At 36.8% G+C, this 17,603-nt stretch overlaps 3 protein-coding genes across 5 annotated transcripts; 1 reads left to right on the top strand and 2 right to left on the bottom strand.

The window, feature by feature from the left end:
* Positions 1–1,602: 1,602 nt before the first annotated feature.
* Positions 1,603–10,180, bottom strand: LOC116293600 (uncharacterized). 3 transcript variants are annotated; one of them, XM_031701049.2, is made up of 5 exons: positions 10,098–10,180; positions 8,267–8,373; positions 8,101–8,198; positions 6,128–6,817; positions 1,603–5,762 (listed from the first exon to the last, which is right to left on the bottom strand). In XM_031701049.2, the coding sequence occupies exons 4-5, from the start codon at positions 6,801–6,803 to the stop codon at positions 2,968–2,970; spliced, it is 3,471 nt and encodes a 1,156-aa protein (XP_031556909.1). In that variant the 5' UTR covers positions 6,804–6,817; positions 8,101–8,198; positions 8,267–8,373; positions 10,098–10,180; the 3' UTR covers positions 1,603–2,967. The 3 variants fall into 3 exon arrangements, with proteins under 3 accessions (XP_031556909.1, XP_031556908.1, XP_088888877.1); XM_031701048.2 differs by having other exon boundaries at positions 8,105–8,198; positions 10,098–10,179; XM_089032751.1 differs by lacking the exon at positions 8,101–8,198.
* A 246-nt stretch (positions 10,181–10,426) lies between these two features.
* LOC116293582 (general transcription factor IIE subunit 1-like) lies at positions 10,427–12,730 on the top strand. Its single transcript, XM_031701026.2, has one exon. It carries the CDS (start codon positions 10,547–10,549, stop codon positions 11,807–11,809), a length of 1,263 nt encoding a protein of 420 aa, XP_031556886.1. The 5' UTR covers positions 10,427–10,546; the 3' UTR covers positions 11,810–12,730.
* On the bottom strand, positions 12,725–17,502 carry LOC116293583 (eukaryotic translation initiation factor 3 subunit H). Its single transcript, XM_031701027.2, has 7 exons — positions 17,358–17,502; positions 16,205–16,364; positions 15,722–15,889; positions 15,119–15,218; positions 14,444–14,593; positions 13,869–14,004; positions 12,725–13,553 (listed from the first exon to the last, which is right to left on the bottom strand). The coding sequence occupies exons 1-7, from the start codon at positions 17,427–17,429 to the stop codon at positions 13,341–13,343; spliced, it is 999 nt and encodes a 332-aa protein (XP_031556887.1). The 5' UTR covers positions 17,430–17,502; the 3' UTR covers positions 12,725–13,340.
* Between the last annotated feature and the right edge of the window lie 101 nt (positions 17,503–17,603).

Here is a 17,603-nt window from a genome sequence, read left to right as displayed (position 1 = left end):
AGATGGAGCCAAACCGAGAGAGCCCGTCCGAGAAAAACCCAGCTGGAAGCAAGGAAGACCTAGCAAACTCTACTAACTTTGATTTACTCCATCCTTGATTCCCAAGCCATCCCAACACCACAAAATCCCTATTCCATTGCATTGGCTAAACCGCGTATTTGATCACACGCATGCTTGCTCAATTCAATACTTGCTTAAGTATTAGAATATGACGTCTTAAGGAAAAATCAGGGCCACCATTTTTTAAACTTCAATAACATCCTTTTGAAGGATCTTGAACTTTGAACTTTTATTTATTTACACACATATTAAGAGAGAATTCTTTTCGTATTCAAGCAGTGAGCGCCAAAAACTATTTTCTTGAAGAAAGGCTGTTGTACAAGGCTAAAATCTTGTTGTTCAGAAAGTTTAAATTGTTTGGAAGTGGAGATGACCGATGAAAGTGGAATAAAAGTGTTAACGCAAAGCAAAATTTTTATTCGAAAATGAGGTTTAGGCCTTCATTTTCTTATTTCCCATATATTTTCTATAAAAAAAGCCTGACAAAGCAACATTCTAACACAAATGCAACAAAACATCTTTGTGCAATTGAAAATACCGCTTCAGACAGGCATTTTATCATAGTACATCAGTTTCTAACTGTTCAAAAAAGGTTTTGAGTATTAACGCAAAACGAAATTTGGGATCAAAACTCATACGAAATTATTACTAAGATAAAATTGTTAACAAAATTACAAGAGCCAACTCAGCATCATTAAGGCATGGCTCTCAGATGAAAAACTGATTAGCTATATCATAGCCAGTTTTCTACGAATCTTCCCCAAACTTGGCAAGTTAATGTCTTTTGTGAAAAGAAGGAACCTTAGAGCCTTGGTTACCATGGAAACTAAGTCACGTGACCACAAGGCCGCCATCTTGGATTTTTAAACAAGCCGTTTGTAAACGTACCGAAACATCTTTAAAAGTCATGAAAATGCAGATTAATATTCATATTTACAATGCCTATATGGATCTAATTGGATATCTTGGAATTTATTTTAAGTTTAATTTTTAGAATATTTTCTATTTTTTCCAAAAAATTAAAAATATTATAAAAATTAAACTTAATATAATTTCCAAGATATCCAATTAGATCCATATAGGTATTGCAAATATCAAAAGGAATATGGATTTTCAGGACTTTTGAAGTAGTTTCAATACGACTACAAACGATTTTTTTAAAAAAATCCAAGATGGCGGCCTTGTGGTCACGTGACCTGGTTTCCTTGGTAACAGATATGCGGTAATTGCTTGCCTTGAAGAATTACTACTACGAGCCAAATTTGGGAAAGATTCATAGTAAACTGTGAAAGATATGAATAAATAACTGATTTTCCATCACTTCCTCAAAAGAGCCATGCCTTAATGGTGATGAGAATAATTTACAATAGTAGTTTAAAAATAGAAATAAGGAGAAGTGTGTGTGATTGTCGAAATAGTAAAAAACTCTTGAGTCGACAGCCACCTACTGTGATTGATTAATTTTTTAGACCAAGAGCCGATAAGGAAATATATACATAAACATTTATACTTCATAGATTTCAATAAATAAAGAACAACTACTTAAAGTGATGCTTTTAATAAATGAAATAACAAATACTACATACATACATACATTCAATACATATACTATGTTATATTTGCTTAAGGAGGCTGGAAAGCGTTTTGTGCCTTCACATACACTCACAATTATGAACTAAAAAAATTAATATGGCTATAATATGACAGCAAGTAAACCCAGAAAGCCAAAGACTATAAACCAAAGATCACAATGGACAGGAAAAAATGACGTAAGATGTTGCTATGACAACATCAGAACCCTTGGTATGCCATCAAAAAGGTTTATTTAAAAAATGCATAACTCAGGAACCAAATGGTGAATTTTTTTAAAAACCGGAATATTTCAACTTTCATCGTAATATATTTGACCAGAATTCGTAAAAATCAATAAAATTTGTTTGGAATTATAGTTCCCTCTTACAGAAGTTTTTGAAAACATAAACTAAAGCTCTATGCAAAATTTGAAGAAATTTCACCGCAGAATTTTTGATTTTTTTCAGTGAACAGTAAAATTTATGAGTACAAAATTTTTCCTTTTCCAAGTTCTACGTCATCGGACCTAGAGCGCGCGCGCTCAAGAAAAACCGTTTCGAGCCTCCTTAAGATGAAGCAGAAAAAAGAAGCAGGAAAAAAGATATTTGAAAAAGGAAGGTGACATTTCACTTCACTATCGTCAAACGTCTTTCAATCGAGGCAAAAAAAAAAAAAAAAAAAAAAAGCAAGGCGGAAATATGATCGTAGTATCACTGTAATATATTTATCAATCTTAAGATTATTGTCTTACAAAATTAAGGATTCACTTCGTAGCCACCACTATGGGATATGGTCCGGTTAGGAAAGTTGGGTGGCATGGGTCGCGTAGTGGTTTACCGCTCGCCTCTCAACACTCTGGTCCGGTTTCGAGGGCCTGGCTCAGACTGGATCATATTTAGTTGAGTTTGTTTGATGTATTGTCTCCCCCTTGCCAAGAGGGCTTTTTCTGGGTTCTCCCTCTATAAATATCAACATGAGAGAGAATGTAGTGGTGTGTGTTTGGAGAGAACCTCACGGAAGAGCCCCGCGGTACGGGGAGTTCAAGGCTCTGATGTATCAACGCCTGCTCCAAAATTAGTCTGTTTACGGAATTAAGTCGGACCAGCCCCATATCGATGGCTACACTGAGCCCATAGGTACTTTGCCTATATAACTACCAAAGCGCCAATTTACTTTTTACACTTATATTTCTTACTTTAGATTTGGATTACTATGATCATAGTTAATAGAGGGGCTAGGGATTAACTATGATTAACTATTAACTATACTATGACTTTATGCATATAACTGATTTACCAATACTGATTGTTCCTTTATTAGTAATTTCGTTATCACTTAAAACGCCAAATGCAAATTAAAGTGAGGTTTCTTTTCTTTTATAAGACCTTCAAGACTAAATCCACTGGCTGGAATGCGATTTATACTAAGCCACAGCTCACTAAGCTTACAGTTCTCGTGTATTACTGACTGGTAAATATTTGTTATTCCTTTGTCAGTAAATTCGCAACGCATGAAATTTAGGCTGGTAAGCTTGCAGTTTTCATTTGTCAACCATTCACAAATACTGATTATTCCATCGTCAGTAATTCCATAATTATCAAGGTGTAGGCTGGTAAGCTTGCAGTTTTCGCTTCTCAACGATTCAGTAATACTGTGTACCCCTTTATCAGTAATTTTATTCTCACCAAGGTATAGGGTGGTAAGCTTGCAGTTTCTGTTTGTCAATGATTTACAAATACTGTGTACCCCTTTATCTGTAATTTTATTTGCACTTAGGTATAGGCTGGTAAGCTTGCAGTTTTCGTTTGTCAACGATTTACAAATGCTAATTACTCCTTCGTCAGTAATTTGGTTGTCATGAAGGTTTAAGAAAGTGAGCTTGCAGTCTTCGTTTATCAACGATTCACAAATACTGGGTACTCCTTTGTCAGTGATTTCGTTTCCACAAAGGAAAAGGATGGTAAGCTTGCAGTTTTTGTTTATCAACGATTCAGAAATATTGGGTACTCCTTTGTCAGTAATTCCGTTATCACCAAGGTTTAAGAAGGCGAGCTTGCAGTTTTCGTTTGTCAACGATTCACAAATACTGGGTACTCCTTTGTCAGTGATTTCGTTTTCACAAAGGTTTAGACGTGTGAGCTTGCAGTTTTCGCTTTTCAACGATTTAGAAATACTGGGTACTCCTTCGTCAGTAATATGATTAGAGTTTAAATTTAAGTCGAAAAGTTTCCCCGATACTAATAAATCAGCGATTGCTCCAACACAATCATCTTTTAAGTCACATTCCAAAAGGTAAAGACTAGTCACAGTACACCAGACATTTGTCAAAGATCTTGTAATTCGCCTCACTCCCATCGCCGTCAGTAATGAATTACTTATAGAAAATGTCTCGACATTAAAAGGCTGTGTATCACATGGCTGGGAACATTGAAGTTGTTCTTTGTGCAATGATGTTATAACATCTAACACAAATGTTACACTATTAACAGAATTTGCATCAGTAATGTTATCGAAAGAAAAGAGACCAGCATTGCAAGAAAAATCGAAAAGATAAATTATGAATCGCTTAACGCCATCCGTGTCTTTGTATTCGTAAAGACAATTAGCGATTAATAGTGCTTCGATACCTTCTTCTGATATCATAGAACTTAATAATTCTGCCATCAATTCTTCGTCCCTTTTCATTCCAATAAGTCCAGACATAAACTGCAATACCACGTCTCTGCCATTCTTTGGTATTTGTCTTTTCTCTACAAAACAATAGGCGGCGAGATATTCTTGGACTGTTAAGTGAATAAAAGCGTACTCATGTGATACCTCGGCGAACGGGGACTTCCTAGTACCAGGGCAACAGTAAAGTACTCCACTTGTTTTCAGGCTGTCCATTTCTTTCTTGTCAAATTTCAACTGGCTCAAGTCTTCTTCATCAAAAATATATTTCCTTTTCTCCAGCAGCTTGGCAGCCAACTTAGCCAGCTCTCTCAAAGTTTCCTCCACGGCCCTTTCAGCCTGTTCCTTCTTAGCGTACTTTAGGTGAAGATGGTGTTTTCTTATGAACACTTTAGTAACTTCGTGATACAGATCAGTTCTAGTTACTGGCAGTTGTACAGGAGTTTCTGAATGAATTAAGTGCCATTCCAGAAAATAACACATCAGCAAACATATCACCGGAACGTGTACAAATTCAAGCACACCCTCGTGCTGATGAAAGTGGTTGAGTACTGTTTTCTTCATACTTTCGTTGTCTTTAAAATACTTCTCAACGAACTCTAGAACTTGCCGAGAAGAAAACCCGGTGACCTCAACTTGAACATCAAAGTTTCCTCTCAGATCATGAATTTTGTTTCCAGGTCTTGAGGTGATCATCACAACAGAATTTTGCAGCATTTTCCCCTTCAGTAACTTAGCGACAACGACAGAAACAGGCATTTTTTCTCTCGGATTGTTGGGGTATTTCATTTCAGAATCCCCTGTGACTTCCCCGTCATGTAAATATTCATCGTACCCATCAATAATGAGCAGCAATTTTTCTGGATTCTGAAGAAGGTTTTCAAATACCGCATCGTCCATATTCGACTGTTCGTTTAACAAACTTGAACGATTCAGCAACTCAAGCAAACTAAACTTTTCTTGCCCAAGTAGGCTAAGTTGGCGGAATGTCAACAAAAACACAAATTGAAAATCAGGATGTGTTCTCATTTCTTCATCCTCGAATAGTCTATCGTTTGCCCAATCTCGTACCAATTTCTGACAAAATAACGTTTTCCCAATTCCTGCTTGTCCTGTCACTAGAATAGATTTTGGACACGTTTTGTGTACTTGGTCATCGCTATCGACAGGAAACGTAAATAATTCGGAGCATTTTTTTAATACGCTATGACCATAGGCTGAACTATTTTGGGCTTTTTTGTCGCCTTCGTCGTCTTTGCCATCGTCTTCGCCTTCGCCTTCATCAACTATTCCTGTTTTACCAATTCCTCCTTTTGGTAGTTGTTTTTTAAGTGGTTTTTGGCCACGTCGAATGGTCACGTTGGTAAAGATATCGTCTGTCCTGATTCGCTTATTTTTTTTCAGTCCTGGCTGAAAATCAGTTTGGTTGTTTATTGATGACTTCAATTTCTTCGTGTAGTCTGCAAAGAGAAAAGCCGAGTATCAATTTACAGTGCCTTATATTAATCTTTCTGTAGCCGAAAATGTTTATCTCATCAGAACATCACTTACACTGAGGACACTCCAACCGTTGGTAAACATTAATTGGAGGTTTTTTTTCACTTTAAAAAAAAAAAAAAACATTCTTTAAATCATCCCTCGTCAACCGATTGGAAATAAGATTTGTTTTCATTTCATTTTAGAAAGTTTGAACAGTAGAAAGTTCAGGAATAACCTGAAAAAAATCAAAGTGATCACTCTCCGAATGTTTTGACTGTAGTTCTGAATGTTCCAAACTCTAGTTTGTCTAAAGTGGGAAGTTAAGCAAAATAAAAAAAGTATCTACCTTTACACCTCGAATCATCTGCAATGAAAGTCGACTTCAGCATGTTTTTGATCTCTTCCAGCTTTGATATTATTGTCTGCTCCATTTTTTCCCATTCTTCAATAGCTTTAACGAAGTGCTTCTCGTCCTCCGGCTCCATTGTTTCTACTTTTAGTCTCTTGATATCCTCTTGATAACGAGATGCACTTAGTCTCGACAGCAGAGCTTCAATCTCGTTCCAGTATTTCTCATAATCACCGTCACTGATGGATGTGCTTGTGATGTGTCCATATAGTTCGTTTCTATACAACTTGATGCGGGCCAAATCAGCTTCCCTACTTGTATCAGCAGCTACAGGAGGCTTATCCCATCCCGTTGCAGGTGGCGTTAGGCTACATATATTGCGCAGTAGCACTATTAGCAGGGTAATGTCAAAACTTGATGATGTAACGGAAGATTTTATACTAGGGTACAGCTTATTCCACTGATGTGTGTTGAGTACTCTTTTGTTCCTCAAGTGCTTCAGAGTATTATGAACCGATGGATTGTGCAGAATACCTTGTAAGGATTTTGGAGGGTGGATGGAATCAAACACATCTTTTACTACCAGTGTTCCGCCATCAATTAAGAGGCGACATAGGCGAGCGAAATTGGAGTGTTCTTTGGTAGAGCCTGACCAGTTGCGACTAGTTGCCATCTTTTCCAAATTATCTGTGAATATTAAAATTCTTTACATTAGATGACTTACGATACTTAATGAATATAGAGCTTGCTCGTTTGGATTTTTTATTTTTATTTTATTTTTATGCTTTGTTTGCGTTGTAATAATAATAACAATAATAATAAACTTAATTAACGTGTCTTGCGATCTAATTGGAAACACCTATTGAAACTAATTGGAGACACCTATCTAACCCTAATAAAAACCCTTAAAATCCATAGTTAATTATTAGTTATATTCTATTTACATTCCCATCCCAACACCATCTATTCGCCCTCCTCCCCTACTCTACCCCCTACCCTCCCACATCCCTAGTGCGACTGGTATATTATATATAAATTGTGTGTAGATATTAAGATAGTAGCCGAGTACCACAGGTTTGCACTCCCGCAACATCTGACGCCCCACGTCTATCCAGACATTGAAACTAGTAATTCATGTGTTTTCTCAAGGTGATAATGACTAGTGGTTACTAGTTGGGAGTGTGCGGGTAAGCCGAAATAAGAAGGAAACCCTCAAGGTACCTGGACTGGCTAAAGTGGGTGTCAGTTGGACAATTAACATTTGTTCACATTGTATTCAGTATATTCTAGAAGTAACTTGATAAGAAAAATATTCATAAAATTTTCTTTCCAAATACTAGGTTAAAAGTGTGAAATTTCACACCTAAGATGTCAAAAAACACAGGTTACCCAAGGCTTTAAAATCGAATATTCTTTAATATCTCTATTTCAATTAAGCATAAAAAAGTAAAACTAAGCATTTATTAACTACATTTCATGCCAAAAAAAATTAGCCAGCCCAAAGCACGATTATTTTTTGTTAAGCTGCAAATACGATGAGATCATTAAATTTTCTCAAAATAATTTCATACTTTGGGCTGGCTAATTTTTAATCTTTGAGGTCCCGTCTGCTTGCACTTGACCCCCGATAAAGTGGACGTAAAAGATCCTGTTGTATTTTTCGTAAGAGTAGGGGATTGTTACCCGTTACAACAGTCTGACCTTTAGTCGTGGTTTCGTCGTGCGTGTGTGTTTATTTTATTTTATTTTCGTATCATTTATTTATTTATTTTTTCCCCCTGTGGTATGGATTGTGTAGCGGCAGCCACAGGCGCCAAGCAAAGCTCACAGCCTATCACACTTTGTGGTTTTTCTTTTTGTTTAAAGCGCCTAGAGCAGATTTGGATAGGCGCTATATAAATATTTATTATTATTATCATTATTATTATTATTATTATTATTATTATTATTATTATTATTATTATTACTACCTACCAAATATAATGATAGTTCGGACGGTTAGCCCTTTGCATGTCGGAGCATTTTCTCGAGCGTTACCAAAGAAACAATACTCAAGGGAATGACACGTCTGGAATGGCGAAACAACAAATTAGGTTTATTCTAGTCTCGTACAATAAAGATTACCAGGATACTCACCAGTAAAACCACAAGTTCATTTCAATGCAGGACCTCAGTTCATTTGCGCTAATAGTTCTCCTTGTTACGTTATGTTAGGCAAAAGATTTGTATGCATTTTCACAATTCTGAAAAATCAAAATGTGCATTGATGTTCAGTGTCTATATAGCTTCTATAAAATGGACAGCCCCCCAGCCGCCCGTGGAGAACATTTCCTCTCGACAGTAGAGGTGATGTTCCCCATAGAGATATCGTATTATTATCATATGAAAAATTATATTTATTCTTTTACGTCATTTATTAATTTGTTTATTTTTTTATCTATTTATCTTGAAGAAGTAGAAAACGCGCGCGCGTGCTATGTGCTGTCATAATAGCACGCGGGGGTTGGCAGAACACGAGAGAAGTGTTAGGAGAAGCACGACGCGTAGCGGAACACTTCTCGAGTTTTCTGCCAATTAGACTAAATCCCCAAGTGTTTTATGACTGCACAAAGCGCAGCAAGCAAGTTTTTTGTTTCTTTTATAAAATACAAATTACAATAACCCTTATTTTAGATAAAAAATGATGCAACGGAAAGTGCGCGCGCGTGCAATGTGCTGTCATAAAAAGCACGCGCTCCAAACCAATCAGAACGCGACATTCATAACAGTTATTTTATCTATTCATTTATATCATTATTTATCTATTCATTTATTTATTCATATCTTTATTATTCATGCCTTTATTCATTTATTTATGTGTTTACTTATTCACTTAAAAATAAGTAGGTTAGGTTCTCGGGTTGCTCTTAAAGATGTCTTGAACTCTGAACTTTTTCTTGTGGAAGTCTATTCAATCAGAAGCGTTGATAGTCTCGTACGCAGCTGCGATTAGTGTCGGGGAGTGAACGTTGCGTGACGACACTAATTATCGGGATTTCACTATGACGTCACATCAAAACAATCTATTGCCTAAACGCAAAGGATCATGGTCGTCGGACGGGGTCAAATCAACACAAGTTCACCGAAAATTGTTCTAGAACCTGTATCAATCCACGAAGAGAAGTAGAATAGCCAGCAAACGCTCAGAATATTTTTTAGTACATATTAACACATATTATATCAGAAAAGCAGGCCATTTTAGATTAAACTGTTTCGCTAGGAGCAAATTTTGTTGAATTTTCTATTGGATTTGGCGATTCTATCCCCCACATAAACAAGCAGTGACGTCAAAGTGAAATAGGGCAATTCAAAAAATGTTGTCGTCGACCAACTCAAGCCTACGCGACTGGACCGAAAGGAACTCTGGGTAGTAATCATTGAAGCTGAGTTGACTTCATAATTCTATCTGACTAGTTATGCCTTGTCCTTCGTAGGCGAGCGGGAAGTGTTGAAGGAGACGCTTTTTTAATGCCTTCATATTTTCAAAATTGTGAGCGATTAAACAGAATGCAATGTTTGTCCGAAGCTTTAAGCTATTTTTAGAATTAGTGCGCTGCGCTATTGACTGTATAGGATCAGCGTTGCGTGACCACTGCTAATGACGTCTGCTGCGAAGGAAGGCTATTTGAAGAACTAATCTCAATTTTCAAGCTTTACTTCTAAATCCAAAGTGAAACTAGCCCTATTTTCGTTTACATATGAAGCATTAGTAAAAATATAAAGTATCAACCATAGCTATAAATATTATTATCATTTACGAAGACGTCATTTTCCCCAGGATTCCTTCAACTCGTCAAGATTTAACAAAAACCCGGCTAAAAGGATTTTGAAAATGTAACATACCCACAACTAACAACCGTAAGACATTAAAGGAATGCGAAAGAAGTATTTAACATCCACAAGCTATTAGTTAAAAGCTAAAACTTACTGTTAAAATTCCAGCCAACACCTCAACCACAACAAGACGCCACAAAACGAAACAGGAAATAAATTCCAACCCACAACGCTTCGGGAAGCTAGATTGAACCACAGGTAACCCGATAAAAAAAACAATCATCGCGTTGTTACTGTTACTTTTATCGCTGTGTTTTTGTTTGTTTTTACTTTTACCTTTGACTTTTTTCCAAAAGGATTATCAAACTTCCAGAACATCACACATGTTTCTGTGTGAATTAAGGCTTATCCCAAGCCCCTTCATATTTCTAAATTTCTAACTCAATTCTCCTAACGGTAAATATTGAGATTGCTCGTTGGGCTTCCTGTTTCCTGCTCAGTAGTTTTACCCATGAAAAGAGTCTCGTCAGCCATTTTGATTTTCTATTCCCTTTTTTCGTGTCATTTGGAGGAAACATTTTCCCATATAATTGACATTTCAAGATGAACGGAGCTCTAGATGAGCCAGCTCTGCTTATGGAGGTCCCTCCTGTTCTGAAAAAGCTCGTTAAAAGAGTCATACGAGGGTTTTACGACAAAGAACACGTTGCTCTCATGAACGTGTTGACCAACGCTAAGCACCCTTGTGTCAAGGAAGACGACTTGCTGGAGATGCTGAAATTCGATAAAAAACAGTTACGACAGACTACTTCAAGACTAAAGAACGATAAACTTATAAAGCAACGTATTCACAAGGAAAAACAAACCGAACCTGGATCAACACCGATCACATTCAACTATTACTTCATCAACTATAAACTCTTTGTCAACGTTGTGAGGTATAAACTCGACCATATTCGAAAAAAAATCGAAAGTGACGAAAAGCAGGCAAAAAATCGGCCGTCTTTTTTGTGTACAGAGTGTAAAAGGAAATACTCTGATTTAGAGGTTGACCGCCTTATTGACATGATGTCAGGGTTGCTGAAATGTACATTTTGTTCAGGTATAGTTGAGGAAGATGTTAGTGAAATCCAACAAGGAAATACCTATAGGACCTCTCTGGCACGATTTAATGAACAGTTAGAGCCAATATTTTTGTTGTTGAAAGAATCAGAGAATATTAACTTGGCCCCTTCAGTCTTAGAACCAGAACCAGATTTGGCGGCAATGAATGTTCATATGTCACGCTCATCTCATGGGTCACATGGTAACCGTTCATGGAGTAATGATCGTCGAGGTGATGGGGATGTAGGGGATGTAGGTATTAAGATAAGTATGGGTCCTGATGATGATGAGGGGAAAGCTGAAGTCAAACGGACGAAAGAGGCACCAGAATGGATGAAACATAGTACTGTCGCTACGAAGGAAGAGTCAAAACCAGTAACCAATACTGCAACTACAACAGCACCTCATACTAGCACTCAAGACACAGATAATGAGATTCTAGCTGATTTACTGGCTCATGAGTCTGTGAGCAAGAAGCCGAGACTGGATGTTGACAAAGCTTTAGGGAATGAGGAAGAATCAGAATCAAGTGATGACTCGGATGATGAGAAAATGACCAGTGTCCCTGTGGCTCCCAACCATAACGTGACAGAAACTATGGCTGAATCAGAAAGTGATGGTGAGGATGAGATGCAAGTAAAGGTTAATGGAAAGATGGTGTCCCTACATGATGTGACACAGACTATGATTGAGTCAATGACTGCCGAGGAAAAGGAGGCATACCATAAAGCTTATCATCAAGCATGCAGTGCTATGTTCTAACTGTTGCTCTAGAGAAAATATGTTATTTGACTATAAGTCAATGACTGATGAAGAACAGGAGACATACCATGAAGTCTATCATCACCAATCATGAAGTGTTATGTTCTGTTGCTCTAGAGAAATTATGTTGTTTGACTATGATTGAGTCAATGACTGCCGAGGAAAAGGAGGCATATCATAAAGCTTATCATCAAGCATGCAGTGCTATGTTCTAACTGTTGCTCTAGAGAAAATAATTGTTATTTGACTATGACAATAACTGATGAAGAACAGGAGACATACCATGAAGTCTATCATCACCAAGCATACAGTGCAATGTACTGTACTAAGTGTTGCTATAGAGAATATATGTTGTGTATGATTGAATCAGTGACTGGCAAAACTTCTAATGTTTGTTTTATTGCTACTCAAACCTTTAATTTTTTGGGGGAAGCTTGGAGCAAAAATTGACATATGCTAATTAGTATCATATACCTAAATCATACTAATGGAAATGGATTCTTTCAGTCAACTGATGAAACTCAATGTCCATCCACCAATGCAGCCCAGGTTTGATTCCCAGACTTGGTGTTGTATACGAATAGAGTTAATGGTTGGCTCTCTCATTTGCTTTGAGTTTTTTTCTCCAGGTTCTCTGGTTTTCCCCCCAACTCAATGATTTATTTATTGACAGGAATTAGCTACTCTGTAGAAATTCCACAGCTAAATCCCATTTATTATTATTATTATTATTTCTTTTTGGTGTAATTATTATGACTTACAGAAATAATTAAAAGAGAGCCTACTTGAAAGATGGTGGGAAGTGAATGAATATAATGAAAGAATATGAGTTCAAAGAGGTTAAATGCACTTGGACTTAATCACTTGAGAAAGCAGAAAAAAACCCATACAGAAATAAAACACCTGAACATCTCATTTCAATCTTTTCCCCTCTTTATTACTTTTGACAAGTCTTGCAGATATTTCAGAGAAAAAAGATTATTAAGCTCAATGCCATCCTGTTACTCAAATCTTGTTTGAATTCTTGACATTGGCTTTATACAGATTCAAGGAAACTTTTTGTTCATACCATAAGTGTCTCTAATGTTGTTGAACTTCAAAACCCTTTACTGGATCTACTTCTTTTCTTTTCTTTCATCTCTAAAGATCATATTCCACTTTTTATTATTTGCTGGTACATGTAGGACTAAGATTTTCTCTTCACCACCACCAAATTCATAAACCGGTCATAAATTGGTGCCATTTTTTGGGATATAATCTCAATCAAATTTCTGCAAGCTGTCAAACTATCACTCTAAAATAATAATTCAAGAGCTTGTTTTCTTTACCCTGGGCTCCAGAGGTTCTACTTTGAGAGTGTTATGGAAAGTCTGAACAGCAAAAGCTGGGGTGAGGATAAATAATCTCTGGACCCTAGGGTAGTTTTCTTAGAATAAGAAAGGCATGACAGTGAACTCTTTTTCTATTCTTCACTCATAAACAAAGTTAAACAAAAGTTAAGAGCATTAAAATGATCAATGTTCGTATGATTTTAGTGTTCTTCTTGAAGTGCCTGAGCAAGAAACAACTTCCCGAAGCTCTGTGTCGCAAACTGGCTGATATGTTGACAGTAATTGTCAACTTGTTGTGAGAGGATCAGGTTATCAAGACGTGATGGGACAGGAATGGGCTTGAATATCTTGTTAATATCTTCTTCTGGTAATGGAGGCTCCCCACGGGCCTGTCTTGACTGATTTTCTGTTTGCTGTGGGAGAAAAGGCAAGAATTTCAACAATAGTTGACAAAATGATTGTGATTAGTTTTGCAACTAAATAACTTGGAAAAAAAAACTTCCATTTCCAGTTCACCTTTGCTCAGTCTTAGCCTCAATTGTGTACAAATGTGTTCTTTTCTTTCATTAAGGTCCATTGTATAGAAAGAAATGCATGTACTACAGAACAATACGAGTTGATTAAAATGCCACAGGTTTTGGTTGAATAGCTGAATATTATTACGCATAAATGAGACTAAGACTTAGCAAAGAGAGCTTAAAACAAGTATCAAGTATTAATTGTTTTACCCGTCTTTGTAGGTAATTGTCTTTCTGTTGTTGCTGCCTTGATACACTTCTCTGGTAGTTATGATATTTATTTGCATCTTGGCAGAGTTCGTCAACACCCTCCATTAACAAGCGGACATTCTTTTCAAGATAGGAACTGGGAAGCCATGAAATAAGAAAAAAAAAATCAATACCAAAATTTACAATCTTAAATTCTCAAGGTTGAATCAAGGGAACCTCGGAAAATAAAAAGCCCCAAATCAGGAAATCCCCAAGTTTTTTCTAACCACGTAATAAAGCATAGCCTAACGATGTGACTTCCAGAACTCTGTAATGCTTCATAGACCTTTTCTGAGATAGCGAACATGGTGCATTGTGTTCTAGCTTGGGTACAAACTTCTCTTGTTTACCATGCCTTATATGGTGTTGTTTGTGCCCAAGCTAGAAAACATGCATCTTATTTATTGAACTCAAAAAAGGTCAATCTGTGAGCCATCAAATTTCAAGGATTAAAATACATGCATCCTCCTACTATAAGTCGAACATCACTCAATAAGGCTTGCCACTTGATTTCTTGCCAGAAAGATCCTACTCACCCAGTAGATAGAGACAGGAATTGCTTTGTTTCTGAAGTAGGAATTTCAGCTTGAAGTTCAGAGAGGAGGACATTGCAAAGGCTGGAGTTCTTCACTACAAGTGGGATTTCTTGAAACATTGTATGGAAACTTAAGCCAAGTTTTGATAACCTGAGGAGTTTTAAAACATCACACATTGAAAACTATTTTAATGAAAGGTAATCCTATAACGAGGAAAAGGTAATCCTATAACGAGGAAAAGGTAATCCTATAATGAGGAAAACGTAAAGATAAGTTGTTCCTCAAGGAAAATTTACAATACTTGTAGTGACTTACAGCAATTTCATGACACAACATGCCGTAACATTGAAATGGCTTCTCATTGTTTTCATGCGACCAAAAATGATGACCAATTTGAATAACTATTAATCTGCACCAAAGAGCGACACAAAAGTGTTTTCACATGTATGAGAGGTTAGTCAGTCGATGGACAGTGCAGAACAATAGTTATTCAAATTGGTAGCCATTTTTCAATTAGGTGTATTTAAACACAACAAGTTATGGTATGGCTACAATGCAGGTACAAATCTATATTCTCCAATTGAAGTGAGAAATCTTTCATGCATTGATGTATAATGATTCAGCTAAAACAAACTACAATAGTAAAGTAGATTACCAGTAGATTACTGCACTTACTTTTCAGGTGTAAACTCTCCTTCTTTGTACATCTTCATCATATCATTAGACAAACGAAATGCCTTTATTGTTAACATTCCTTGAGATGTTCGGAGGGGGTCTTCAATAAGATAAAACAGATCGTTAATAAAGTGTCAATGTCCATGAATTTTATTTATGGTTGCATCATATCATTAGACAAACAAAATTCCTTCAATATTGAAAAATCCCTTGGGTTGCTCCAAGGCTAAAAATAATGGAAGTTGTCTCTGGTCAAGTCATTTTGACAAGTAATAATGAGCCAGAATAAGCCTGAAGCGAGATGACGTTTTACCCCCATCTCTAGACCATAATCCTTTTCACACTGCTTTTGTTCTTTAATTATGACTATTGTTCCTGCATTCTCTAAGGAATCAACAATTTTAATATGAAAGAATTTTAAAAACTATTATGGTATAGAGTCGGGGGTAAAACGTCATCTCGCTTCAGGCTTATTGAAACCAGATATCACGAAGCTAAAACTAATTTAGCAGGTAATGCCTGTTGACTGACCAGTAATTATTTTTAGCCCTCTGTTCACCATTCTGTAACATTCATGAGCTGTAAGTGAATAATTTTGCTTACCATAAATCAAAACAACAGATTCCTCTATGGACTTCTGATAGCTGTACTGTGAATCTAGAAGAGTCTTATTGATGTATGATCCTAAGTATGTACTTTGGTACCAACCAACATGTAAGTGGTCAATGTTAACAGCTCTAAGACGACGCATCATCTCCATTTGGTAAGTGACTACAGTAATAAATTAAAGAGTGAAAGTGGTTTAATTATTCTATGCTCATTTCAGTAATACAGAATACTGGAAGTGGCAAAAGCACCAAAGGGGGTAAAGATATTGTATGCGAATTAAAGGTAAATGTGTCTCAAACTTCTCAAGTGCTTTTGGCACTTCTGTCCATGACAATATTGAAAACTTTATTTGGGGGGGGGGGGGGGGGGGGGGGGGAGAAGAAGCAGGTGTACCTCTCCTCTTCCTACACTACATGATAAAGTTGAATCATAATCAGCATTTATACATATAGATAGAAGATATTTAATTTTCAATACCTTCATCTTCATCCTCCTCTTCTCCTGGTTTAGAGGCAGGAAACGGAAAACAGTTTGTAATCTCCAGGCGATTGTCTTGTATCAAACCAAGCAGTACTCCCTGTACTAAATCTCCAGTGGAGCCTTCTTCTTCACAGTGCTTAATAATTTTCAGCACAGTCTATGAAAAAAATTGTTTTGAATAAGGGAATGCTTTTCTTTAAAGTGCACTTTTAGCCTCTATGGATTCTCCCATGATTTGAAAGCCCTTTGGGTAGCAGGGCTTAAAATAACAGCCGGACATCATCAGAACTGGGACTTTTCTGGTCAATCCTTTGCCTTGCTGGTCATTTTGACTAGTAACATTGAGCCCTGGGCAGTGTGATATTTTCTGTTCATTTAAATCTGATGTATCTGAACCTAAAACCCCAGAGTGCACTGCTGCTATGCCAACCCCCCCCCCCTCCCTCCCCCCCCCCCCCCCACATGTTATATTCAAAGCTATGAGACATCCAGTTTAAGTTTTCGTCAAAGAGGATCTTTCCTAATATTTAATATAATATATCTCATGATACATGAGTTCAATAAAATTTTATTTTCAACTGGTTTAATATTTGTCAGTAAGTTTGACTTTTAAATCCATTCTTTTAAATCTGATGTATCTGAACCTAAAACCCCAGAGTGCACTGCTATGCCAACCCCCCCCCTCCCTCCCCCCCCCCCCCCCCACATGTTATATTCAAAGCTATGAGACATCCAGTTTAAGTTTTCGTCAAAGAGGATTTTTCCTAATATTTAATATAATATATCTCATGATACATGAGTTCAATAAAATTTTATTTTCAACTGGTTTAATATTTGTCAGTAAGTTTGACTTTTAAATCCATTCTTTACAAATTTGAATTAGAATCCTCAAGGATTACTTCAAGAAACAGGGCCAACTAACGAAATGATTTTAGGCGAACAACAGATCTTCATTCAATTCTATCATCAAATGGTCATTCATACGAGAAGGATTACGAAAATGAAGCAAAGCAAATGGCGGATGTACACGTGCACACTAAAAGACGAGGTAAAAAGGTTGAAATCAAACAGTTATACGATGTTTTACATCGCTAATCTAACGAGAAATGAACTTCGGCTTCTATTTGTTGGCATAATAACCCGTACTTACCAAACCTTCGACTAAAACGAGATCAATTTGGCTTGTTCCTGAACCGGCTCTCTTTTCTCTATTTTCCGCCATCTTGGATTGCAGCGTAAGGAAAATCTTACACTCGTAAAGTGCTCGAGAACGGTCGATACTAACACGCCAGTGACGTCATATAATATTCTCCTCGAATTGTTCTGGAAGGATTCCATCGATGCCTTTCCGTGGTATCGTCGGAATTATCTCGGACTAGTTACGTCATGGGTGACG

This window comes from Actinia tenebrosa, unplaced genomic scaffold, assembly GCF_029948245.1.
Source record: "Actinia tenebrosa isolate PJP-AT-01 unplaced genomic scaffold, QUT_ActTen_1.0 PGA_scaffold1__47_contigs__length_23844297, whole genome shotgun sequence".
NCBI classification, from domain to species: domain Eukaryota; kingdom Metazoa; phylum Cnidaria; class Anthozoa; order Actiniaria; family Actiniidae; genus Actinia; species Actinia tenebrosa.
Note: the sequence above shows the minus strand (reverse complement) of the source record. Positions and strands in the feature narration are given on the sequence as shown.

Bases quoted from the DNA above. Each gene is read 5' to 3' on its own strand.
- LOC116293582 (XM_031701026.2), top strand. From the start codon at position 10,547: ATGAACGGAGCTCTAGATGAGCCAGCTCTGCTTATGGAGGTCCCTCCT.
- LOC116293583 (XM_031701027.2), bottom strand. From the start codon at position 17,429: ATGGCGGAAAATAGAGAAAAGAGAGCCGGTTCAGGAACAAGCCAAATT. The intron at 15,890-16,204 runs GTATTGAAAATT...TTATTACTGTAG, and splicing joins AGAGGAGGATGAAGATGAAG to TCACTTACCAAATGGAGATG. The intron at 15,219-15,721 runs GTAAGCAAAATT...ATCTTATTGAAG, and splicing joins ATCTGTTGTTTTGATTTATG to ACCCCCTCCGAACATCTCAA.
- LOC116293600 (XM_031701049.2), bottom strand. From the start codon at position 6,803: ATGGCAACTAGTCGCAACTGGTCAGGCTCTACCAAAGAACACTCCAAT. The intron at 5,763-6,127 runs GTAGATACTTTT...TTCTCTTTGCAG, and splicing joins AGATGATTCGAGGTGTAAAG to ACTACACGAAGAAATTGAAG.